The sequence below is a fragment of the Esox lucius genome, chromosome 4 (genome assembly GCF_011004845.1).
Source record: "Esox lucius isolate fEsoLuc1 chromosome 4, fEsoLuc1.pri, whole genome shotgun sequence".
In the NCBI taxonomy this organism is placed as follows: Eukaryota; Metazoa; Chordata; class Actinopteri; order Esociformes; family Esocidae; genus Esox; species Esox lucius.
The window spans coordinates 20,697,333-20,719,921 of record NC_047572.1 but is presented as its reverse complement, the minus strand read 5'-3'; the positions used below and the strand labels follow the sequence as shown (position 1 = coordinate 20,719,921).

The 22,589-nt window shown below is 46.2% G+C and overlaps 1 protein-coding gene across 1 annotated transcript in view; it reads right to left on the bottom strand.

Moving 5' to 3' along the window:
• Positions 1-5,155: 5,155 nt before the first annotated feature.
• fgfrl1b (fibroblast growth factor receptor like 1b) overlaps positions 5,156-22,589 on the bottom strand; it is a 28,832-nt gene continuing 11,398 nt past the window's right edge. Inside the window, exons 3-7 of the mRNA XM_010899276.3 lie at positions 18,091-18,363; positions 7,750-7,842; positions 7,373-7,651; positions 6,893-7,246; positions 5,156-6,710 (exon numbers count right to left, since the gene is read on the bottom strand). Of these exons, the coding sequence (XP_010897578.2) occupies positions 6,307-6,710; positions 6,893-7,246; positions 7,373-7,651; positions 7,750-7,842; positions 18,091-18,363 (1,403 nt within the window). The 3' untranslated portion in view covers positions 5,156-6,306. The remainder of the gene's footprint in view (positions 6,711-6,892; positions 7,247-7,372; positions 7,652-7,749; positions 7,843-18,090; positions 18,364-22,589) is intronic.

The window sequence follows — 22,589 nt, the reverse complement described above, 5'->3', positions numbered from 1 at the left end:
GTACTTCCGCCATACGGAACTCCGCCCCTTACTCACGCTGGTCTGGAGAAAGGAGGAGAGGAGTCACTGAAAGGGTTTTCATTTTATTTAAGTAGAAATTGTGATGATGTAAAGCAACAAATAAATAGTTTTATTATATTTTTTTAATTAGAAATACGTGCTTTCCAAACAATGCAATCATATCATGGAATGATATAGAACTCCTGTGGAATGATCTGCCAATTAAGATTAGAAATGCAAACTCAGTGCAAACTTTCAAGTGTCTACTAAAAACTCATCTCTACAGCACGGTTTATAATTAGGTGTAGCCTGGCCCGGGAGCTTGAAGGTGACCAGTAGGCTTGATACTGTCCACCCTTGCTGTCTTGCCAGGTGGGCTCTCGTCGCCACTGGGACGCCCTCCCTCCAATGCCTTTCGGGGGAAGAGTCACTGGCTTGTTGTTGACTCTCTGTTGCGCACTTGTGCAATTGGGCTGTACGCTGCTAGCAACATTCAGCCCTCATTCAGGGGGGTTGCGGTTGGTGGGTGTCCCTTTGGTTGATGCCTGGCAATATGGTTGGATTGATTTCCTGCCTGTTGGGCCCTGTCCGGGGCCTCCCTCGGGTAGGGCCGCAGTGTCGCCGGACCCCCCCCGTCTCAGTTCCAAGGTGTTACGCTGCTATATTATTGTTTTAAATTTTAGGAGGAGATGAGGTCCTGGTCCACACCTGCGGATTACCTGGTTTGGGGGGCCCGTTGCTGTCCCTGTCCTTGTCCACCTGGTCATACTTCTGACCTAGTCTAAAATCAAATAGACTCTGGATTTAGCCCGGAGAAATTTATTATTCCAATTGGACTCTTAATATCTCACCCGGCACAGCCAGAAGAGGACTGGTCACCCCTCTGAGCCTGGGTCCTCTCTAGGTTTCTTCCTAAAATTCGACCTTCTTAGGGAGTTTTTCCTAGCCACTGAAATTCAACACTACTGTTGTTTGCTCCTTGGGGTTTAAGGCCGGGTGTCTCTGTAAAGCACTTTGTGACAACTGCTGTTGTAAAAAGGGCTTTATAAATAAATTTGATTGATTGAAAATTTGATTGAATGTAGATGTATCATCACCCACGGAAAAGTGTTGGCTGTTTTTCTGTTCGAGCTACACTATATGGTCAAAAGTATGTGGACACCCCTTTAATTTAGTGGATTTGTCCACTCCAGCCACAGCCATTGCTGATCGGTGATTAAAATCGAGAATACCTCGAATTCATGGAATCTTCTAAAAGACCAACATTGACAGTGGAATGTTCCGTAACTGCAGTGAATTTTGCATGACCTAAGGTGCGCTGGCAGGGCCGGCCCTAGGCATAAGCAACATAAGCAGACTGCTAGTGAGCCCTGGATCATTAGAGGAAAGGGGGCCCCCCAATTCAAATTTTGCTTAGGGCCCCCAAAAGGCTATCCATATTGATTTATTCTTGGATAGCCTAAATAATAAGTGGTAGCCTACATTATTACAAATGTAGATGGGGTAAAGTGATACGAAGAAGCAGTTTTTCTAGTGAGAATGAAGAATTTGAAGAGCACGAAAAAAGTCGTTGGGTGCCTAAATCAGTGTGCAAGAAGCTCAGCTCACAGCTGGTCACTTCCTATCACTGAGAGGCAAAAACATTGTTACTAAGCATTTACACACAAAAATACAATTCAGTATGACTTCTGATGTAAAGATTAGTCTAAGCACATGATAATATGTAACAAATAATCACTAGCACTAGGTTCTCCCCAAAGAACGTTATGTTAAGATTATTAATAGGCCAAAGGGAATTGCTGTCTATAAAGGTTTAGAATCAAACGGATGTGATTGACAGAAAACCCTGTAAATAAGTCTCTTCGTCATGACAGTTCTATCAAAAATTCGAAAAGGGCCGCTTGATTACAGTTGGAATGAATGTCATGGTCATGTCTGTTTTAGACTTGGTTTGAGAAATGCTAGGCCTGTAGTGTGCCATTTACTGTGTTTCAGTGCCCACTGAATCTAGACAGGTGCCAGACAGGAAAAGGCAACAAAAAAGGAAGACTCATTATTGTACTTAATTAACGTTTAAAAAAAGCATGCTAACTAAGTTTTTAAGTCACATGTCAAACACAAAAGAAAACACGTTCTAAATGCACGGTATCTGATAATAAAAAAGGGAATATTTTTGGATTTCTAATGCTGCTGACTGTATGTCTAGTCTCCCAATAACACCCTGTTCATTGGAGTAAAACTGGGATACCTGTTTCAGTAGCGTAAGTTGAGGAAAGACTATCCAAAACAAGAATGTAGAATCTTGGAAACTAGCAGAATAAATCCTAAAATTAGTAGTCATCCACTGATTGTTTATTGCAGCAGCAAGTGATTTGTGCCCAATAGTATGCTTCAGTAGTAAGGTGTTCTACGGTTTACATGATCATTCATTGATATGATTTAAGGCCTTACTTTCTGCCCTCCCAAATGTATGCACTCACACTAAGGCCATAACAGGGTGACAGCACCCCCATGTTAGAAGCAGGTGCATTGCCCCAACGCACAGTAATAAAAAAAAAAAATGTGTGGAAAAATATAAAATGTCTCCCCCAATATAAAGCTGACTCCTACACCCCTGACACCAACACATTTCTGGCTACACTTCCAGTCTAGGAGGAACAACAGGCCATAAGTTGATTGACCACACATGCTCGTGGAACGGGACCGACAAATGCTGAATCGCGTAGCCAGTAAAACGCAACCGCCCTCAGATGTAACACTCAGTACCAAGTTCCAAAGTGTCTCTGGAAGCAACATCAACACAGTTCCTGTTCATTGGGAGAGCAGCCACACACAGGCCTAAGATTACTATCGGCAATGGCATCTAGAGTGGTGTAAAGATCGCCACCATTGAAATGTGGAGCAGTGGAAATGCTTCTATGGCATGATGAATCACACTTCGCTATCTGTCAGTCCAATGGACAAACCTGGATTTGACAGACTCCAGAAGAATGCTACTTGCCCATAAGCATAGTGCCAAATAGAAAGTTTGGTGAAGGAGGAGTGATGATGTGGGGCTGTTTTTCATGGTTTGGGCTAGGCCCCTTAGTTCCAGTGAAAGGAAATCTTAATGCTACAGTGTACAATTACATTTTAGACAATTCTGTGCTTCCCTCTTTATGGCAACAGTTTGGAGAAGGCCCTCCTGTTTTGGTTTGACAATGCCCTTGTGCACAAAGCAAGGTCCATACAGAAATGCTTTGTCATGAGTAGAATAACTTGACTGGCCTGCACAGGCCCCAGATCTAAACCCCATTAAAAAGCTCTGGGAAGAATTGGAATAGTGACTGCAAGCCAGAAGTGATTGGCCAACATCAGTACCCAGGTTTACTAATGCTCCCGTGGCTGAATGCAAGCAAATCTCTGCAGCAATGCTCAAACATTTAATGAAAAGTCGTTCCTGAAGAGGGGAGGCTTTTATAGTAGTACATAAGGGAACTAACTCTGGCCATGATTCTGGAAGATGTTTGACAAGCAGGTGTCTACATACTTTTGGCCATGTAGTGTAGGTGCCTAAGGTGCCACTAGATGGCGGAACATGGCACTTTGAGGATTTCTTACATGATATGAAACAGCCAAATCCCTTGACATTTAATGAATAACAATTACAATGGTATAACATTTTAAATGCCAGCAATTTTGTTTGTTAAAAAAAGTAAGGATCAAAACAATACAAAAAAAAATTGTGAGGATTTTGTTTTAGGAGAGCAAATGAAATACCAACTCATGGAAAATGGTGACAAAGACATACGACTTCTGAGTAGACAAATGCGGTATGTGGTGTGTTGGTGATGATTTGCAGTTACTACCATCCAGGGTAAATCTAAGGAAGTAACACTGTGAACCTTTGCCTGTGTAACCCGTCAACTGGGAATATTTATCTCTTTGAAAGCACAACATGATTTTGCCATAGCATTCCAGAGGATCTTAAACTAACAGTAGATTGAGGCCTTTCTGGGGAGTGTAGTAGTAGTGGTAGTCAACATGGACCAGACTGTCATTCTGTTTGGATTTGTATAGGTCCAATGCAGTCAACAACATGATTTCCCAGGGTTTTACACTATGTGGTAAAAATAACACTGGCGTCAATAGAAAAAAGACCCATTTGTGTATGAGCTGTTTGAGGAGATTAATTTGTATTGCATTTTAGCCTGGTCAGGTGGGATTTATGGAGATCACAGTAGAATCTATTTACAATCGATGACTATTCATCTGCTGAGGGGGTGGGCTTTATAGATCATCCTGTCAGGATAACAAAATTATTTAAAAAAATACTTTATTGTTATTTTCATTAACAAAACACACATTTTGCGATCCATTAGGTACACAGTGATGATTTTGACTTTTTTTGGTTTACAATGAATTCACAGACCTTTAATAAAAAAACATAACACTAAAAGTTTAAACAAAATATATATCTAGAAAAACAGAACACAAAACATACCATTTTAAAAAGTATATATATGTAAAAAAAGTTTTTTTTAAAGTTCTACATTTGGGATCAGAGTCGATTTGAAGTATTCAGTGGTGTTTAAGATTAATGTGGCAATTTGAAAACACTTGGGTACAAGAGATAACTTATTGAGGACATTGTACAGGTTCTTTAAGGTCACCTGTTTCCACATCCCACAAGACAATTCAATTATTGATCAGTTAAAGGACATTTTTAAAGAGGTTCATATTCTTAATTTGGGCAAATCTAATCGTATCATTTTGTTGGGGGGTGACAGTTTGTGGCAGGGAACCATATGAATGTGGAGCCGGGAGTGTTACCTCTGGACACGGTATCAACTGAGTTAAAGAGAAAATCGAAATTACAACATAACAGTGAAACATGAAATAACTTTAGATGCTCTTTTAAATATTAAGACATGCAAAAAGGATGATCAAATTAAATTGATATTTAGTTAGTGTTTTAGCATGTTAAACTTAATCTTCCAATTGCTTTTTGTGTTTTAGCATCACCCAGTTTTTCAGTCAAAGTTGTATTCCTGAGCTTCTTTGGCTTGATTCAATAATTCAATAAATACTAGTCATATTAGTCATATTAAATGACCCAATTGGAAAATAAATTGTTGTTAACAACACACACACAAGAATAAAGTAAAAACGCAACTAATTTCTTTTTGGTGAGTTTTATAAAGCAAATTGACACAGATACAATTCGTCTTCATGTACCTTATACAACAATATACTGTACCCTCATAAGAAATGTAAATCATATACACATTTATAGCGCTGTAACATAAATTGGAATCTGACATACAAGGTAAATGAAAGTAATAATAATACTGAATGTTTTTGTAGTTGGATACATAGAATATCTGAAAACATATGTAAAAAAAGCACTTATCACCTAATCCATCCATCCATTTAAAAATCTATATATCCATCATCCATCTGACCATCCATCATCCGTTCGTTCATTCATCCATCATTTCCCTGATTAACTGTACTTTCCTACATGAAACTTACACAAGTAAATCTCTTCAAAAAAACAATACCACCCATTTCAAAAGAGGACACCACAGTTTGTTTAGCTATAATGACAATATGAAAGCTATCACAATGTAAACATTTTGGCTAGATATTTAGTTTGTCACAGTTACTTCTTCCAATTCATATGATATACAAATATAGAATTTATCCAATATGCACAAGCTTAAAGATTATTACATTACTTTGGAGGTTTGGATATGGGTACATGTTTGGAAAAGTGTGCTATATTAGGAATAATTAATTTAAATCCTAAAATGGAAGTTTACCTAAATTGAACCAAATTGGTAATTTCTTCCATTAACTTGTTACCGATATATCCAGGGCTGCACGCATCCAAACACAAATATTTCTGTTTAGTCGATCATGCTAGATTTATTTTGTTCCAACCTGACATGAACCATTCTTTCTTTGTTTAAAATAAAATTTGTGATTTACTATCAGTGGACTGGTATGGAAAAACACAAGAAAACATAGAAATGACTCAATAGCAAATGTTCTAGGTTATTTTTGCCCTGAGAATCCTTACTGAATCGGTATTCCTCCAAAGCAGGCAGCTTACTCCATGCTTATCCCAGGATCCAACCTGGTAGGTGGTGTTGCGACATTTTCAGAACTTCTTAGCATGGGAGCTGTAGTTCATATGAACTACAAGTTCATGGTACAATCTACCTGGCTCATTGTCCCTTGCTCATAGTCCATTGTTGGGTGAGAATAGCAGCACTGACTAGGAAACAAGGCCATCTGGGCGAGACGAGGGGGGGGGTCTGGTTAGCACTGGTAGTGGAAGTGCTGGTGCTGATGAACCTTACCGTCCACATGGGCGTGGGAGTGTGTGTGTGTGTGCGTGTCTGTGTAAAATTTGGAGTATATCTTAGGGGCCCCGCCGAGGGCCGGGGCTCCCAGGCCCACCAGTCTCTGGCTCGGGTAGTCAGGGCCGGTCAGGCCGCTGCAGGGTGTGGTGGCGCTGGCCTCTTTGTCCGGGATGTGATGGTCCCGGTGGGCCACGTGAATGGGCCGCGGGGGCAGGGTGTTGTGGCGTCGACGACTGTGGCACAGCCAGAGTACAATGCTTCCCACGATGAGGAGTGCCGCGGCTGGGATGCCGATGATTAGAGGCCAGGGCAGACCAGACTTTAGGTGGGGTGGGGTTACCGTGTTCTCCACCTGAGGGTCTGGACACACACACACATACACACACACACACACACAAAAAACCCATGCACACACACCAGAGGAGAGATGAGAGATGGCTGTACAGATCTTTGAGTGGTCCTACGACCAGACATAACCAGATGAACCCCCCGCCATTCCAGTGAAGTCCCGTTCTCCATTCAGAGTGACTGGTTGTACTAACCTGGCAGGACGGTGAGGTAAGCACTGCGGAAGCTGTAGCCCATGGTGTTGGCTCCCAGGCAGATGTACATGCCAGCGTCCTCATCGCGGGCCTTGACAATAGCCAGCTTGTTGAGGTACGAGCCGTCAGGCCGAGACCACACGTCCCCCGTGGGCAGAACCACGAAATGCTGCCCACCGACCTCCAGGGTGGAGTTGTAACGGTCCTCTGTGCCTGGCTCCACCCTCTTCAACCACTGGACCACGGGCTTGACGTCACTGTGGACCTTGCACTGGAAGGAGGCGGTGCCGCCGTACTCCACGGTGGTGTTGACCGGGTGGGTGCCCGTCAGGACCGGTTTGCAGTGAGAGCGCTCTGTAGGGAGAAAGGACAGGAGCGTGGGAAAAGTCAGCACCATCAGAGGCCTGGCGTTGAAATCAAAGACGTCAAGGAAAAGGAACCGTGACGTCGTTGTTTGCCAGCGCCGTTATCGCTCCTCACCGATGACATCCAGCTTGTACGTGGCGTTGATGTGCCCGGCTGGGTTGGAGACGTGGCAGGTGTACTTGGCACTGTCCTGGGGCTGCAGGTTCTTCAGGGTTAGGGTCCACTGGGGGCGCTTGTTCTGGCGCGGTGGGGGCAGCGGGGCCTGGTCCTTCCACCAGGTGATGACGGGCGGAGGGACGCCGCTGGCCTGGCACTTGAGCCTCACAGAACTCCCCACCGGCTTGTACAGCACCCGCCGGCGCATTTTGGTGGGCTGGCTGAAGCGCGGCTTCACTGCACAGACAACAACAGGACAGAGAGGCCCACGGTTTTTCAGGCGGGAACTTGTAGGAGCGTTAGGGTGTGGTCAAGTGAGGCGGTGGGCCGCTTACCCCACGCCTCTCCGGTGGGGTCCGGCTGGTCAGGCGCAGTGTTGGGTTGGGCGATGGCGGGCGGAGTGTCGGTGCGCGTCGCTGCTGTGTCATCTGAAAGACACAGATGTTGGCCGAGGGTTAGGCTACGTGGCTCCCACCAACACCCGTGCAGAGAGGATTACGCACAAAAAAACTTCAAAACAGGGACGATCAATTTCCAGTAGTTCCCAGCAAAAAGCATTTATGTAGACATAAAAAAAAAACGTACTGTCTATTTAGCTGAAAAGTAATTTACTAAACTGTGTCAATACAGAGTATAAACAATGAGTAAGATAAGAGGCCCCCTGCATTCACACAAATCTAGCAGTCAGTTAGTGCTCAAGTGATTTGAGTAATTTCTATCAAGACCCATGTAGGCCGTTTATGAATCACAAATGTCTGCAAATGGGATCACACAATTTAAATCACACAATTTAAAGTTTAAGGTGCCAACTACTAAAGGATCTCTCTGATATATTTGCCGTCCTTTAAGCTCCAACAGGAGCCCTCGTTGTAATGCTGGGTGAATGATTCTGCTTGCAGATCACTGGAGTGTGAGGTGTGTAAACGACTGTGTGTTTGGCTTTCGGAGCGTATGAAGTTTTACAACTCTATGGGAATGATAACCAGGCAAAGATCTGGTATTATTCTAACTGGCTCTGTAAGGCTGGGGTGAGCCAACACTGCCATACTGTTGCTTCTCTCAAGTTTCCACACTGTTTAAAACAAGACAGCATGTTGACTTAACCCTGAGCAGGAAACCAATTAACTGCCTTTAACCTAAACTGCACAGGCAGGCAGGCAGTCAGGCAAGCAGGCAGGCAAGCAGACGGACCGGGCTGCAAGAGAACGCTGCTTTGTTTGGGCCAACCCTCTGGCACGATCCACAGGAATTCACAGAGAACCTATTCTAACCCTGGGTCCACTGCTGACTGAGCTAACGCTCACATAAACACACACACACACACACACACAAAAAACAGTCATGTTTTGATTAACCTCATGTCAACAGCTGTGTGTGGTACACAGGTACTAATGATTCACACACGTTGTGGAAACATTCACAAAATCCACATATTAATCATAACAATTCCTTATTGTGAGAACACAACAGGCGAGATCAATTTACATTTTAAATCAGAACATTCTGTTTATGTACTCTGTTAGCCATCAAGGGTTTCCTGGAGTAACACATGCAGGTCTGCTCAATTGTCCCAGATTGGCTCAGTGGTCACAGCACAGATGTGTCATATAAGTGAGGTGTTTGATTCCTGGTCATGGCATACCCACAGTGTTTAGGGGTTTAGCAGAGGACTGCACTAATTGGCTTGGAGTGCTCTAGCACCTCCTTCTGGTAGGTCGGGCACATGCAAACTTAATTGTGGTTGTTGGCCGTAGAATGAGTGTGTGCAAGCCTGTAGTTACTGGTTGAGTGAGCAGAGTGAGAAATCACTTGGGTCTGTATTTTCTAGTGATCATCAAGAAGATACATAAAGGGTTTTCCCAGTCAATCCTGATCCGACATCATTCATCAAACTTAAAGTACACGGTCTGGCGTTGCTGTTTGATTCGGGTCTGCATCCGCCCCCTGCAATACATTTAACGGACTGCAGGATGGGTCATTGGTTGCCACATCCATCTAGGTCATACATCACTCCCAGGGCAAAGAAGTTGGCTAGCATGTGCTTGGCGGAAGAATCTCAATATGTGATGCTCTCGGCCCTGATGTGGAGTTGGGATGAGGCAAAGACATGTCACAAAATCTGGAGGGCTGAACATTTTGGGGTCCAATATGGGTTAAAAAAGTGCCATCTCCACACTGAACAGCTGCACTATGCTGCACTTTAACCTCTGCTCATCTCCTCGTGCCTGTGTATACGATTCTAACTTTCTACATGCATCAATCCATTTACAGTTACATTATAAACCCATTAACTTGCTCACAACACATTCTGTAAAAACTTACTTACTGCATTTTGTAGATTTTGTGTATTCTGTCAACATATGTCGTTTACCACCAATAGCACCAACAACCAAATAAAGTGAAGTACAATTCTGAGTATGTGTACATTTACTATTGACTAAAGGTGATTGTGATTCATCTCTGTTGCCTGATGTAACATCGTTAACCAGGTGTGTATGGGCAGGTGTGCGAGTGTATACAGCATTTGCCTGCGTTGTTCTGATTTAATCCTGACGTTCTGGTATGGAGGGCTTTTACTATTACCTTAGGGCTGCACTCTGCCTCTCAACACAGGAGAGTCAGGAAAGCCCAAAGCCGGCACCAAGTGTTTTTGCTAGCCCGGCACTCATTGTTACTGTTGGCCCAGGGCTCTGGGAGAGTCAGCCTGACTGCAGCAGCAGTTCCACTGGCAGGGGAAAGGGTGCTATTCAGCAGCACCGGGTGGAATTAGAGGGGCATTATCTTGTCTAAAGGGGTCTAAGCCAAGGCTCATTCCTTCAGTCTGTGTGCTGATGTTTGTGAATGTTCACTCCAAACAGGTGCCGAGGCAGAGAACAGGCGTTTTCCTGACGCAGCACTTACGAGGAGAACATCTGACCTTTTTCTATGGATTGCTTTTTGTCTTTTTTTTTTTTCAGGCATGGTTGTTTTATTTGACAGGAAAGTGGGTAAAGATGGAGGAGAGAGTTTTTGCTGAGAGCAGTGGGGCGGATTTGAACCCATGAGCAGTGGGCCGGATTTGAACCCATGAGCAGTGGGGCGGATTTGAACCCATGAGCAGTGGGCCGGATTTGAACCCATGAGCAGTGGGCCGGATTTGAACCCACGCTGATGTCCCAGAGTCAGCAGCTTAGACTACTGAACCTCCCTACACCACCTTTTTCTAATGGTATGTTTACACACTCAATCCATTTGATGTAATCTGAAACCAGTTTAAATCAGTTGGAATTTAATGGCCGCTTTCGCATACTACACAGATTAAGCCTAGTCCAGGACAAAAAACCAAGGTAGACTTTTTGTTTTTCTCCAGGAAAAGGCTTAATCGGTGTCTGCAAACTGGCCCCAAGTCACAGGTTAAAAATATGATCGAGTGCAAGAAAATACAGACAGGTATGTCTGGCAGGCTGCTGTCATGTAGCATGGCCTGATGTGATAACTGAGGTAAAGCATGTATGGGCAGACTGCTCTGACTGTGTGTTGGGAATAGTAGAAAGTAAGTGGTGCTGAACTGATGAAGTACTAGGCTAGAGGATCAACAAGATATCACTACCTGACTTCAGCATTCACCCAGAACCTAATAAACATATATATATATATATATATATATATATTTTTGCATACATTTCAACTGGTTTGAAAAAGATTTGGGTTTGGACAGCGTTTGAACAAAAATAACTAATCGTTTAGGTTCAGGCAACTCCAACTAGTTCAGACAAAAAAAAAAAATAATGTAACAATTATGTTTAAAAAACATTAGCATCTAGTCAGTGTTGTGTGGACAGTGATGGCAGAATAGCTCAAGCCGAGATCTCAGGCTCCTTGGATTTCAGGTTCAGTCATACTCCTAGGTATCTGTTGTGTTTCTTTTTGCCCCAAATGGCAAGTTTGGAAAGCTGAAAACCTGGAGACCGGGACGGAGGTTTAATACATAAGTCAATCTGGAGTGATGCCTCTAAAGGAGGACACAGGGCCTCCTTTCCGGTCAGGCCCACAGACACAGAAGGGCAGGGGGGGGGATTTAGAGTGGGAGGGGGAGGTAAGGGATATGGAGACTGTGGATCTGGGGGAGAGAAAGAGGGCAACTCCAGCCCTACAGCTCCCCTTTACAGATGCTTTTCATGTGTGGGACGGCTTGTTTATAAGGTCCCATATATTTTTTTTCCTCACTTGGAGAAGTTTTAAAGGGCCTTCAAACCAAAAAGGCTCATTCTCAATTCATACAGAGTACCGGTGTTCAAACCTATATGACACTTTGCCCTGAAGCAACCTCCATCTGAGACTTCAGATGGAGGTTGAGGTTGAGGCCCACCTGAGGCTGAAATGAAAGCAAAACAAACAGACCGTAATAAAAGGGTGTAGATTCCTCAGTGATTTCCATCAGTGAGGGCGCTTCTGATTGAAATAAACACGGGGCTGATGAAAAGAACGGAAAGGTCATCCATTTTGTTTTATTTTAGAAAAACATAATAGGCCTATGGTTTAAATTAACCTGAATAAACAAAACAATTCACAGAATATTTTAGACATTTGATGACTTGAGGATCAGATTTGAAATGGATGAAAATGTTTTGTAAAATGTATCAAGTTCATCAATATTTAAGTGCCTGTTATAAATCTCACTGAGTCATGTTTCACTCAAACGTGAAACTGATATTCCAGCTATTCCAGCCTGTGACTGATTGTCTGTTCTGCTTCATGTCAATTGAAGCCAGATAGATGCAGGCAGGACGGCAGTCAGTCAAATTAGAGAGCGTGGTCGTCAGCGGCCCTTCACACAGCGTGACAGACAGAGAGGAGGCTAGCTCCGCAGAAAAGGCTAATTAGAAGTCTCCCGGTATCTTTTATAGAGCCATAAGCGGTTTGCAGCAGCAGGCGCAATGGCGACTCCAGAGGAAATTACCCCCAACCCAACGTGCCTTTTCCTTTCTTCTCTGTTGTGCCTGGCTGCGAGGGGCGAGGCAGGGCGGGGCATTAAGGGGGAGACGGGCTGGCGCATCACGCCTGCTGAGGGCGCAGCCAAGTCCTCCAGTCAGTCACCCACTGACATGCCCCTCTAATGAGCCTCTGGATGAAAGCTGCTTTAATGTGGAGACCCAGTGAAGGTGGCTAATTTGCATCCTTCCAGTTTAATTAAACCCTTAGATCAAACCCTCAGATCCAGCCGTAGCCTAGCGGGAGGCTGGCAGTGTTCTGTTGGGCCATGGAGGACCAAACCATCCACACAGCGTCTGAGGGGTCTTCTTAGGATGTGTAGGCTGGAAACTGGTGGTTAGGGTTGGAGAAATACTGGTTCATATTTTAGTGGTGGGATTTTTAAAATGTTAACCCGACTTGAGAACAAAACAAATGGGTTTTCCACCCATCTCCGTCCCCCTCCAGCGTGGTACCTGTCAAGCCCCTCGGTCTCCCCTCCAGTGTGGGACCTGTCAAGCCCAACCTGTCTCCCCTCCAGTGTGGTACCTGTCAAGTCCCTCCGTCTCGCCACCAGTGTGGGACCAGTCAAGACCCACCCGTCTCCCCTCCAGTGTGGTACCTGTCAAGCCCCTCCGTCTCGCCACCAGTGTGGGACCAGTCAAGACCCACCCGTCTCCCCACCAGTGTGGTACCTGTCAAGCCCCTCTGTCTCCCCACCAGTGTGGTACCTGTCAAGCCCCTCCGTCTCCCCACCAGTGTGGTACCTGTCAAGCCCCTCCGTCTCCCCACCAGTGTGGTACCTGTCAAGTCCCTCTGTCTCGCCACCAGTGTGGTACCTGTCAAGCCCCTCCATCTCCCCTCCAGTGTGGTACCTGTCAAGCCCCTCCGTCTCCCCACCAGCAGATAACAATCAACAGCAAACTGAGGAACACAACATTCTATGTAGCAATGTTTTGAAGATGATTTAATGCTAACCCTCATGCTAACCTTGACCCTTTTGGTTCCTAGCCAAACCCTAGACTAACTATAACCTTGAACATATTTCTATATTTAATCCAAACCTCAACCACATCCTGGCCGTATCTTTAACCCTAACCACCCTATGGTATTCACACTTCCCCTCGGTATCTAAGTCTAGCCGGAACAGACTCCCTGCCTTGTCTTCTGCCTGTACTACCCACACATATTTGCAGAGGAAAACAATTTTCCTTTGTCTCCCTTTGTTCAGCTTAATTTCATGTGAGACCCGAATGGTTTCCATTCCATAAAAAAATTGTTTCATCTTTACCCCCGTTTTTTTTTAAGAAAAGCTTTTCTTCCGCTACTCACAAGCATGGATTCATTTGAGTCCATATGTGTTTGCGCTTTGAACTTGCCCCAACTTATTTCCCTACAATACATGAGGAAAAAAACAAACATGTACTTGGAGGCCCGGTTGGGTTGGGTCAGGGGGTTCTAGCTATAATCAGAATTAGGAAATAGATCATTGTCACGTCGGTAAAAACATGATCAAAAGGGTCCACTATTACGCTCACACGGATATTTCACCGGTCAGGAGAGTTAATTTGACGTCTTCTGAGTCCATTGTAGCACCGTAAACACTAGTAATGCTTCTCACTGTCAGAAGCTTTTGTCTGTCAACATGTTGTTAACGGCTCCCAGATCTTACCTCACCCGACACGGGCCGTTAGAGAGGCGAGGAGCAGACAGTTGTCTAGAAACATAGGAGTAAATCATAAGTAAATAATAAGTAATGAGTGAGAAACCAAAAAAAAGTCTAAGTAAAATATGTCTGCATAAATCATCGATCAAACCAGCTCAGAAATAACAAGGAGGAAAGTAGAAGCTGTGTATGTAAAAGGCAGCGGATGGGGGTTTGTGGTGGTAACCATGGAGGCACTCTATTTTCAGGAGTGTGGTCAGTGATGGGGGCGGATGAGTCTGGTGGACGGTGGGGTGGGTGGACGGTGGGGTGGGTGGACGGTGGGGTGGGTGGGTCTGCGGGGTGTTAAACTCCACAACTCACTCATTTGTTAAGATTGGCGGCTGGGACTCCTGACAACCAACTGACGGCCACTGTACTTATGATGGAACAACCCAAAGATCCTGCACGTCAGACGAACTCCACCGTGGTCACGGAATACCCCCCCACACACACACACCCCCCCACAGCGATGTCGAGCGGAGCCTGCCAGTGTCATTTCAAAGGAGGCGCAAGCTAAACTGCAACACATGTACCAGCGAACAAAGGACAAAAGGTGTTGGGCTGGAGCTGGCCCTGTATAAAACCTCCAGCCATAACTAACCAGGCGGACAGGGAACAGCCTTGCCCTCCACCACAGCAACACACAGACTGACAGAAGAGTGTCTGGGGAGGCGGCTGTCCGTGGTGCCTCACAGGACGGGCAGATGGGTGGCGGCAGGACCAGGAACCCAGGCAGAGACAGCCCTTATTGAACACAGGATGTGTCTCTCTGCAACCTGGTGTGGTTGTGCGGTCAACAAGGACTAAACATACACAGAACAGCAAGGTCATACCAACCAGGTAGACTCACCTACCTGGCAAAGATTTATACATGACTGCTCTTGTCTTTCTAGTATTACAGATATGGGTCTGGTAGACTTACTACTACATCTTCTATTTAGCAGCATCAAGGTAAAGTTCAAATCTTAAACTAAATTCCCAAGTGAGACACTTAGTGCTGTGTATTAACAATGTTGGCTGTGTGCAGCCTGGCCCTAAAACAGCAGACTTACACAGCAGGACTGTTCCCACAGACTGGAGGACCACCAGGGGAAGAGCCAGGGCTAAGAGGTAGGGGCAGAGGTATGAATATGGGTAAGGCAGGGGTAGATGTAGCTACAGGGGTAGGAACAGGGGTAGAGGTAGTATGCTACTGTATAATCACAAGGGGAAATACGCAACAGAAAGCCCCACTGAGCTCAGTGCAGGAAAGTTGTTCTGTGTGTACATGACCCAGTAACTCTCCTGCTGTTCGAATTCACTGTGGCCAGCAGGTCTGTCACTGACCCTCGATGGGGGCGGGGGGGGGGGGGGCTGGCTTGTAATGGAGTGATGATGGGACGTCCAGAATGAGTGGTGGGAACATCACCAGAGGTCAGGGGTCAAGCTCTACCCCTCCTGAACGCTGACAGCTTCCAAATGTTTCAAACATCCCCTAACAAAGTAACCCTTTAACTGCCGCAAGGTAAACAGAGGGGCACTTTTAAAGCTTTGTCTTTGAGAAGGACCACATAACACATCGGGGACAAAGTACAGCTAGAACCATCCAGGAGCTTGAGGTTTGAACCTCTGATGATGTTGTTAAAATGTCTGTGCCACAAACCTATGGGGTGATTTTCTCCTGTCATTAATATTAACATCTAGGGACGCACCGATGAGAAACTTCTTGGCTGATAACAACAGCTGATATTCATTCGACACAATTAGCCAATGTGGATTTTTTTACAATTTATATCTGTATGTGTACCCAGGCAAAAATTAATTATAATGAAGCTTCTGATTCAAGAAATGTAAATTGAATCATACAAAAGTTATCTTTCTATATATTTTAATAACAAAATAACTTTGGGGAAATGTATAGATCATACTATAATGAATACACCTCTTTCTTTAATTGTACATTATACAATGTCTGGAAATGAATGTAGTAAACATTAGATTAGAACAAAACTGCAAGAGAGAATAAACAATAACAATAAAACAAAAGGACAATAGCCACAAAAAAGACAAATGATTAGAAAAATTACTGGAACATATTGGACACATAATCCATACGAAAGCACAATTTACTAGCCAATACATTGGTCCATCCCTATTTACATAATGTAGCAGACGCTCCTATCCAGAGTAGTGGACGCACAATTCGACAAACGCTCCTATCCAGACCCCCAGTAGGAAACACAACCCCAGTATTACAAGCACCATGCTACTACCAAGTGAACATCCATGACCCAGTCTGGGGAAACCAACATGTTTGTGCAGAAAAGCTTTGTGTTAAAAATGAACCATTTCTGTTGCCTCATAGAAGAGTACATCAAAATAATTACCTTAGACATCAATGGCCACAGCTGACAAGGGAAGAATATCAGCTACAGGGATAGAATTACATCTTTATAACACACACATTTTACTTGGCGTGTTGTAGGCTTGCAGTCATATGGTGCGACTTGCCTCCTTGCCTGTGCTTGCTCTGACGAGGAATTCATAAGATTAGAGACATGTTGATGATGACAACAGATGATATTGAATGTCACCAAACACCTCTGTGCTGTAAACTCAAGCCTCTCTGGAGTTTCCCTGTCTGTCTGTCTGTCCGTTTAAAGGGAGAAGTAACGGCCATTAGCCCCTGTACTACACCAGTAGTGAAAGAAGAGTGAAATGAGTTCAGTGGTGTTTTGTTTTGAGTTAATGAGTTCAGGAAGACTTGAGCACACCGAATCCCGGGAGGAGCCAACGTTCCATAACTCACAGTTCCACGTTACTCCAGGGAACCCAACAGGAAGGTAACAGACTACCTCCACTCCCAACGCAAGGAGGCTGGAGGGAGGCTGGAAGGCAGGAGTGGAGGCCGGGGGGGGGGGGGGGGAGCAGGAGGGAGCACCAGCATGACGAGGAGGTCCTCAGAGGTTGACCAGGGCCAGTCCAACCACCTCAGTCATCAACAGAGTAATAACACCCCCACACACACACACACACACACACACAGGGGTTCTATCCTAACTGGCCCAGTGGACCGTGGAATGGCTCGGGAATGGCTCCTCACAGCCTTTCAACGTCCCCGTCCCAGGGCAGATTTATAGGGGTCCAGGCAGCAGGTCGGCTGTTTCAATGTTTTCCTTGAGGAGCGATCTGGCAGAGAATGCCCGGCCCCCAGTCCCCGCGGCAACCATCCGTCCTAAATCTCAGGTTTTCGGCAACAGCTACACCGTCCACACCCACACCCACACCCACCCTCCAAGCACCATCCAGAGGTCATTATTCTACAAACTCACACTGACACACACAGAACGTGCTATTTTACGGACATTCGTGCTGAATTCATTTCTCATTGGGGGGGGGGGGCTGGCTGGAAGGAGGAGCAGTGAATTGAGGCCCCATAAACAGACACGGGGGGGGGGGGGGGGGCATTGTGAGACAGCGGCAGCAGGTAGATAAACCCTCTCTTTGTTTCCCTGACGCTCCGCATGAAACCTGACATACGAGCTCCTGGGGTTCTGTAATGCTAACAAGTCATAAATTGTCATCGTTACAATGCCCGCTTGTACATTTCCAGTTAGCGTCTGTTGCATAATTGAAACCATATTCTTTTAATAAAGGCAGAGCTGCCAGTCATGTTAGCGCTGCCAAATGTAATCCCATCCAGTGGCTAACATGGTGGCAGTAGGCCTCCTGGACTACAACCCGTCTTTACACCAGACAAACAGCCCAGCACCAAGGCCAGGGTCCCCACTACCAGACCAAGTTACAGGGGGGGGGGGGGGGGGGGGGGGCCGCGGCAGACCTTCACCCACGACGTCTGTCACGCCAGCGATCGGGTACTGAGGAACAACAGAGCACCAGAGGTACACGTTTCACTGCGTTCAGTCCCTCCGGACACTTCCTTCCGCAGTACCCAGTATGAACCCCCGGTCCCTGTCAGGTGGTCGGGGGCACGGGGGCCATTCTGCACCCTCGCATTCGGCTGTGCGTTCTGGCTTACCGATGACGATGAGGGTGTAGTTGAGAGCGACGCTCCCGAACCCGTTGGTGACCCGGCACACGTAGCCCCCGGCGTCCCCCGGCTCCACCGCCTTGATCTTCAGGCTCTGCTTCAGCACCCGGTAGCGGCTCCAGCCCGGGTGGACGTTCCGTCCGTCCTTCACCCACAGCACCAGGGGAGGAGGGTCACCCTCGATGGGGCAGGCCAGGCGCACCGTCCGGCCCAGCCTGGCGGTCTGACGCTCCTCCACCGGACGGCTCACCCAAGGCGGACCTGGTAAAGGTGGGGGGGGAGGTGGGAGGGGTAGCTGTGAATAGTTGTTCCAGTAGTTCCTTTTTTTTTTTGTCCTCTCTCGTTACAGCGTTTCTCTTGAAATATCACATCCAGATGGAGCACAATCAGAAAAACATCAGCGTACATACATAAGGGGTGGCTTTATGAATAACTGACTCATAAGAGCCTGTACTAAACATGTGGTAAGATGTTCTGCTCATGGATATTATACAGAAGCCTGCAGTGGAATCATGCCTGAATCATGCCCCAATGGCCATGAAGGTGGTTTCCTTTCATACTTCCCTGGACTTTTCATTCCATGTTATTCTATCAATGAGCCTTGTGTATTTGCAGGCTAAATCATTTAAATCAATTATGGATCAGAGTTCCACTATTCATGAATGGTCAGCACTGTAGGTTTCCCCTGCAGCTGAATTCAAACGCGGCCCTACGTTTCACTGCTGGTTGTAAATAAAACACCTCTGTCTGTCACATGAAACATTCTATTCATTATGTTGCCGCGGGCGACCGAGTGTCTAATGACCAGGGGCAGGTTAGCCAGATGAACCATGGAAAACAAAATGGAGTCAGAGCCGGCACCGTCCTCCCCCTAACTAAAACACGGCCCGGTCTCCAAGTCTACTACTCTCTGACACGTGTGTACACACAAACACACACACACACACACACACACAAACACACACACACAAACAATCTACGTGGCTCACTGACACAGTTAGGCCCTGTTTGAGAAGGTGTGTACAGTACGGGGTTAGGATAGCCCATGGGAACATTCCTATCAGCAAAACAAACCCACTTGGGTCCACCCAAAGTCCACTCGAAAACACAACCCTGCTCAAGATGCATGAGGGGCAAATCTGGGGGCGTTTACTCAACTATGTGAGGGGGGAATGTCTTGCCCTCTTCTTATTTCGTATTGCCCTTGCGTGCACAAGGTTCTTTTCATTCTGTTCGTTCAGCCCTCCAAGTCTCTCATGAGAGCTCCCTTTCCATTTCCTCTGGCCCTCCTGAAGTGCCTCAGCAGAGGGACGGGGTGTGTGTTGGACAGTGGAGGGCCAATGTGTGTGCGTGTGTGTGTGTGTGTTGGATGGAACTGCTCATTCATGCCTGCCTGGTAATGTCACATCCTGTGGCTGTACCAGCAGCTGCTGTAAGAACTGCCAAGGTTATGGAAATTGAAAAACGAAACTCCCCCTCTCTTTCTCGGCACTAGGAGTGAAGTGTTTTCACCTGGAGTCTATTGGTCTTCCTCCAGGAAAGTGCCAGAAGAAAAAGCAGGAGCAAAAGTAAAGATTGTTTTGGTGCAGGAATTAAATTACAGTACATTCCAGAATGTTAGACCGAGATGGTTTCACTGCACCAAGTATGGAATAAAAATTCCTCTGTCTCCGCAAATAGCACCAAAGGTAGACAGACCATAAAGAAGTGTTCCAACGGGGTTTAACGTTAACACAGCATTCTCTCATAAAATGATCATTACTCCTGGCTTTTGCCTTCACTTAATTCACCTTACCGGGAAAACCAGTGGCTTTAATTCATTTCAAAACGAAGACACTGTATGACTTACTGCCAGGTTAAATATCTGGCTAGTTCCATCATTGAAAGTAGCCTGACTGCCAGGAAGTCAGACGGCACCAGGTGAGAGTGAGCCTGATCTGACCCAGAGGCCTGCAGCCTAACACATGGTCCTGTCACTCAACGGGCCCAGAGTGGGAGGAGAAGGGGGGAGGGCACCAACCTATAAACGTTTGTCTATCTGTCTGGCTGTCAAACGTTCTGTGTATCAGTCTGTCGGTCAGCCGGGCGTCAGTAGGGCTGGCCGGTCCTGTCACAGAGGTTTCTGGGTGTCACATGAGCCGGCTTGGAGGCTGGCGGAGCGGCTTTGAAGTGGCGCGAGGGGCTGGGATAGGGTTGGGGAGGGCTGTTGAGCCGCTCTGGGGTGCAGACAGAGACTACACCCCACTGTACACATTCTGGGTGGGGGGTTTGGAGAGAGGAGCTCCCACAAGCACTCTGTAAAGGCTGACTGAATCTGTTGGCAGATGGGGCGCCAGCCGAACCACTTCCAATCAGCCTGGGTATGAAGTGAGAGAGCAGCCTCACACACACACACACACACACACATACTGCTGCTGGGTGCTGAGAGCAATCTTAGACAAGTGCTCTAATGTGAGTAATATGACTGGAGGGCAGATCTCCCTAATGAATCGAGTGTGTGTGTGGGTGTGTGTGTGTGTTTGTATGTGTGTGTAGGTTTGTGTGTAGGTGTGTGTACAGTTGTGTGTAAGAATTTGGGAAAAACCCATTGATCGGCATAAGGTGGATGTGTGTGTGTGTGGATTGAGTGTGTGTGTGTGTGGAGTGTCTGTGTATGGAGTGAGTGAGTGTGTGTGGAGTGAGTGAGTGAGTGTGTGTGTGTGGAGTAAGTATGTGTAGAGTGAGTGTGTGTGGAGTGAGTGTGTGTGTGGTGTGAGTGAGTGTCTGTGGAGTGAGTGTGTGTGTGTGTGGAGTAAGTATGTGTGGAGTGAGTGTGTGGAGTGTATGTGTGTGTGGAGTGAGTGAGTGTGTGTGTGTGTGTGTGTGGAGTGAGTGAGTGTGTGTGTGTGGAGTGAGTGTGTGTGTGTGGAGTAAGTATATGTGGTGTGAGTGAGTGTCTGTGGAGTGAGTGTATGTGTGTGGAGTGAGTATGAGTATGTGTGAGTGTGTGTGGAGTGTGTGTCTGTGTGGAGTGAGTGTGAGAGGCCAGCAGGGGAAGCAGTGTTGATGAGATGCTCCACCTGCAGGGAGACTGAGACAGAGAGATCCGTCTGACCACCGGCAGCTCCTAGACCTGCTCCAGCTCCAGAAACAATACGCAGGCCTCTCTCCTCTTCACTGAAAACTGCTGCATCCCACGCCTGACCTCACTCACTCAGCAGGTTGCTCTCTGATATCCACACACACACACACATATTTTACATATACACTCACCTAAAGGATTATTAGGAACACCATACTAATACTGTGTTTGACCCCCTTTCGCCTTCAGAACTGCCTTAATTCTACGTGGCATTGATTCAACAAGGTGCTGAAAGCATTCTTTAGAAATGTTGGCCCATATTGATAGGATAGCATCTTGCAGTTGATGGAGATTTGTGGGATGCACATCCAGGGCACGAAGCTCCCGTTCCACCACATCCCAAAGATGCTCTATTGGGTTGAGATCTGGTGACTGTGGGGGCCATTTCAGTACAGTGAACTCATTGTCATGTTCAAGAAACCAATTTGAAATGATTCGAGCTTTGTGACATGGTGCATTATCCTGCTGGAAGTAGCCATCAGAGGATGGGTACATGGTGGTCATAAAGGGATGGACATGGTCAGAAACAATGCTCAGGTAGGCCGTGGCATTTAAACGATGCCCAATTGGCACTAAGGGGCCTAAAGTGTGCCAAGAAGACATCCCCCACACCATTACACCACCACCACCAGCCTGCACAAGGCATGATGGATCCATGTTCTCATTCTGTTTACGCCAAATTCTGACTCTACCATCTGAATGTCTCAACAGAAATCGAGACTCATCAGACCAGGCAACATTCTTCCAGTCTTCAACTGTCCAATTTTGGTGAGCTCGTGCAAATTGCAGCCTCTTTTCCTATTTGTAGTGGAGATGAGTGGTACCCGGTGGGGTCTTCTGCTGTTGTAGCCCATCCGCCTCAAGGTTGTGCGTGTTGTGGCTTCACAAATGCTTTGCTGCATACCTCGGTTGTAATGAGTGGTTATTTCAGTCAAAGTTGCTCTTCTATCAGCTTGAATCAGTCGGCCCATTCTCCTCTGACCTCTAGCATCAACAAGGCATTTTCGCCCACAGGACTGCCGCATACTGGATGTTTTTCCCTTTTCACACCATTCTTTGTAAACCCTAGAAATGGTTCTGCGTGAAAATCCCAGTAACTGAGCAGATTGTGAAATATTCAGACCAGCCTGTCTGGCATCAACAACCATGCCACGCTCAAAATTGCTTAAATCACCTTTCTTTCCCATTCTGACATTCAGTTTGGAGTTCAGGAGATTGTATTGAGCAGGACCACACCCCTAAATGCATTGAAGCAACTGCCATGTGATTGCTTGATTAGATAATTGCATTAATGAGAAATTGAACAGGTGTTCCTAATAATCCTTTAGGTGAGTGTACACTTCAGTCATTCTGCTGATGCGCTCAT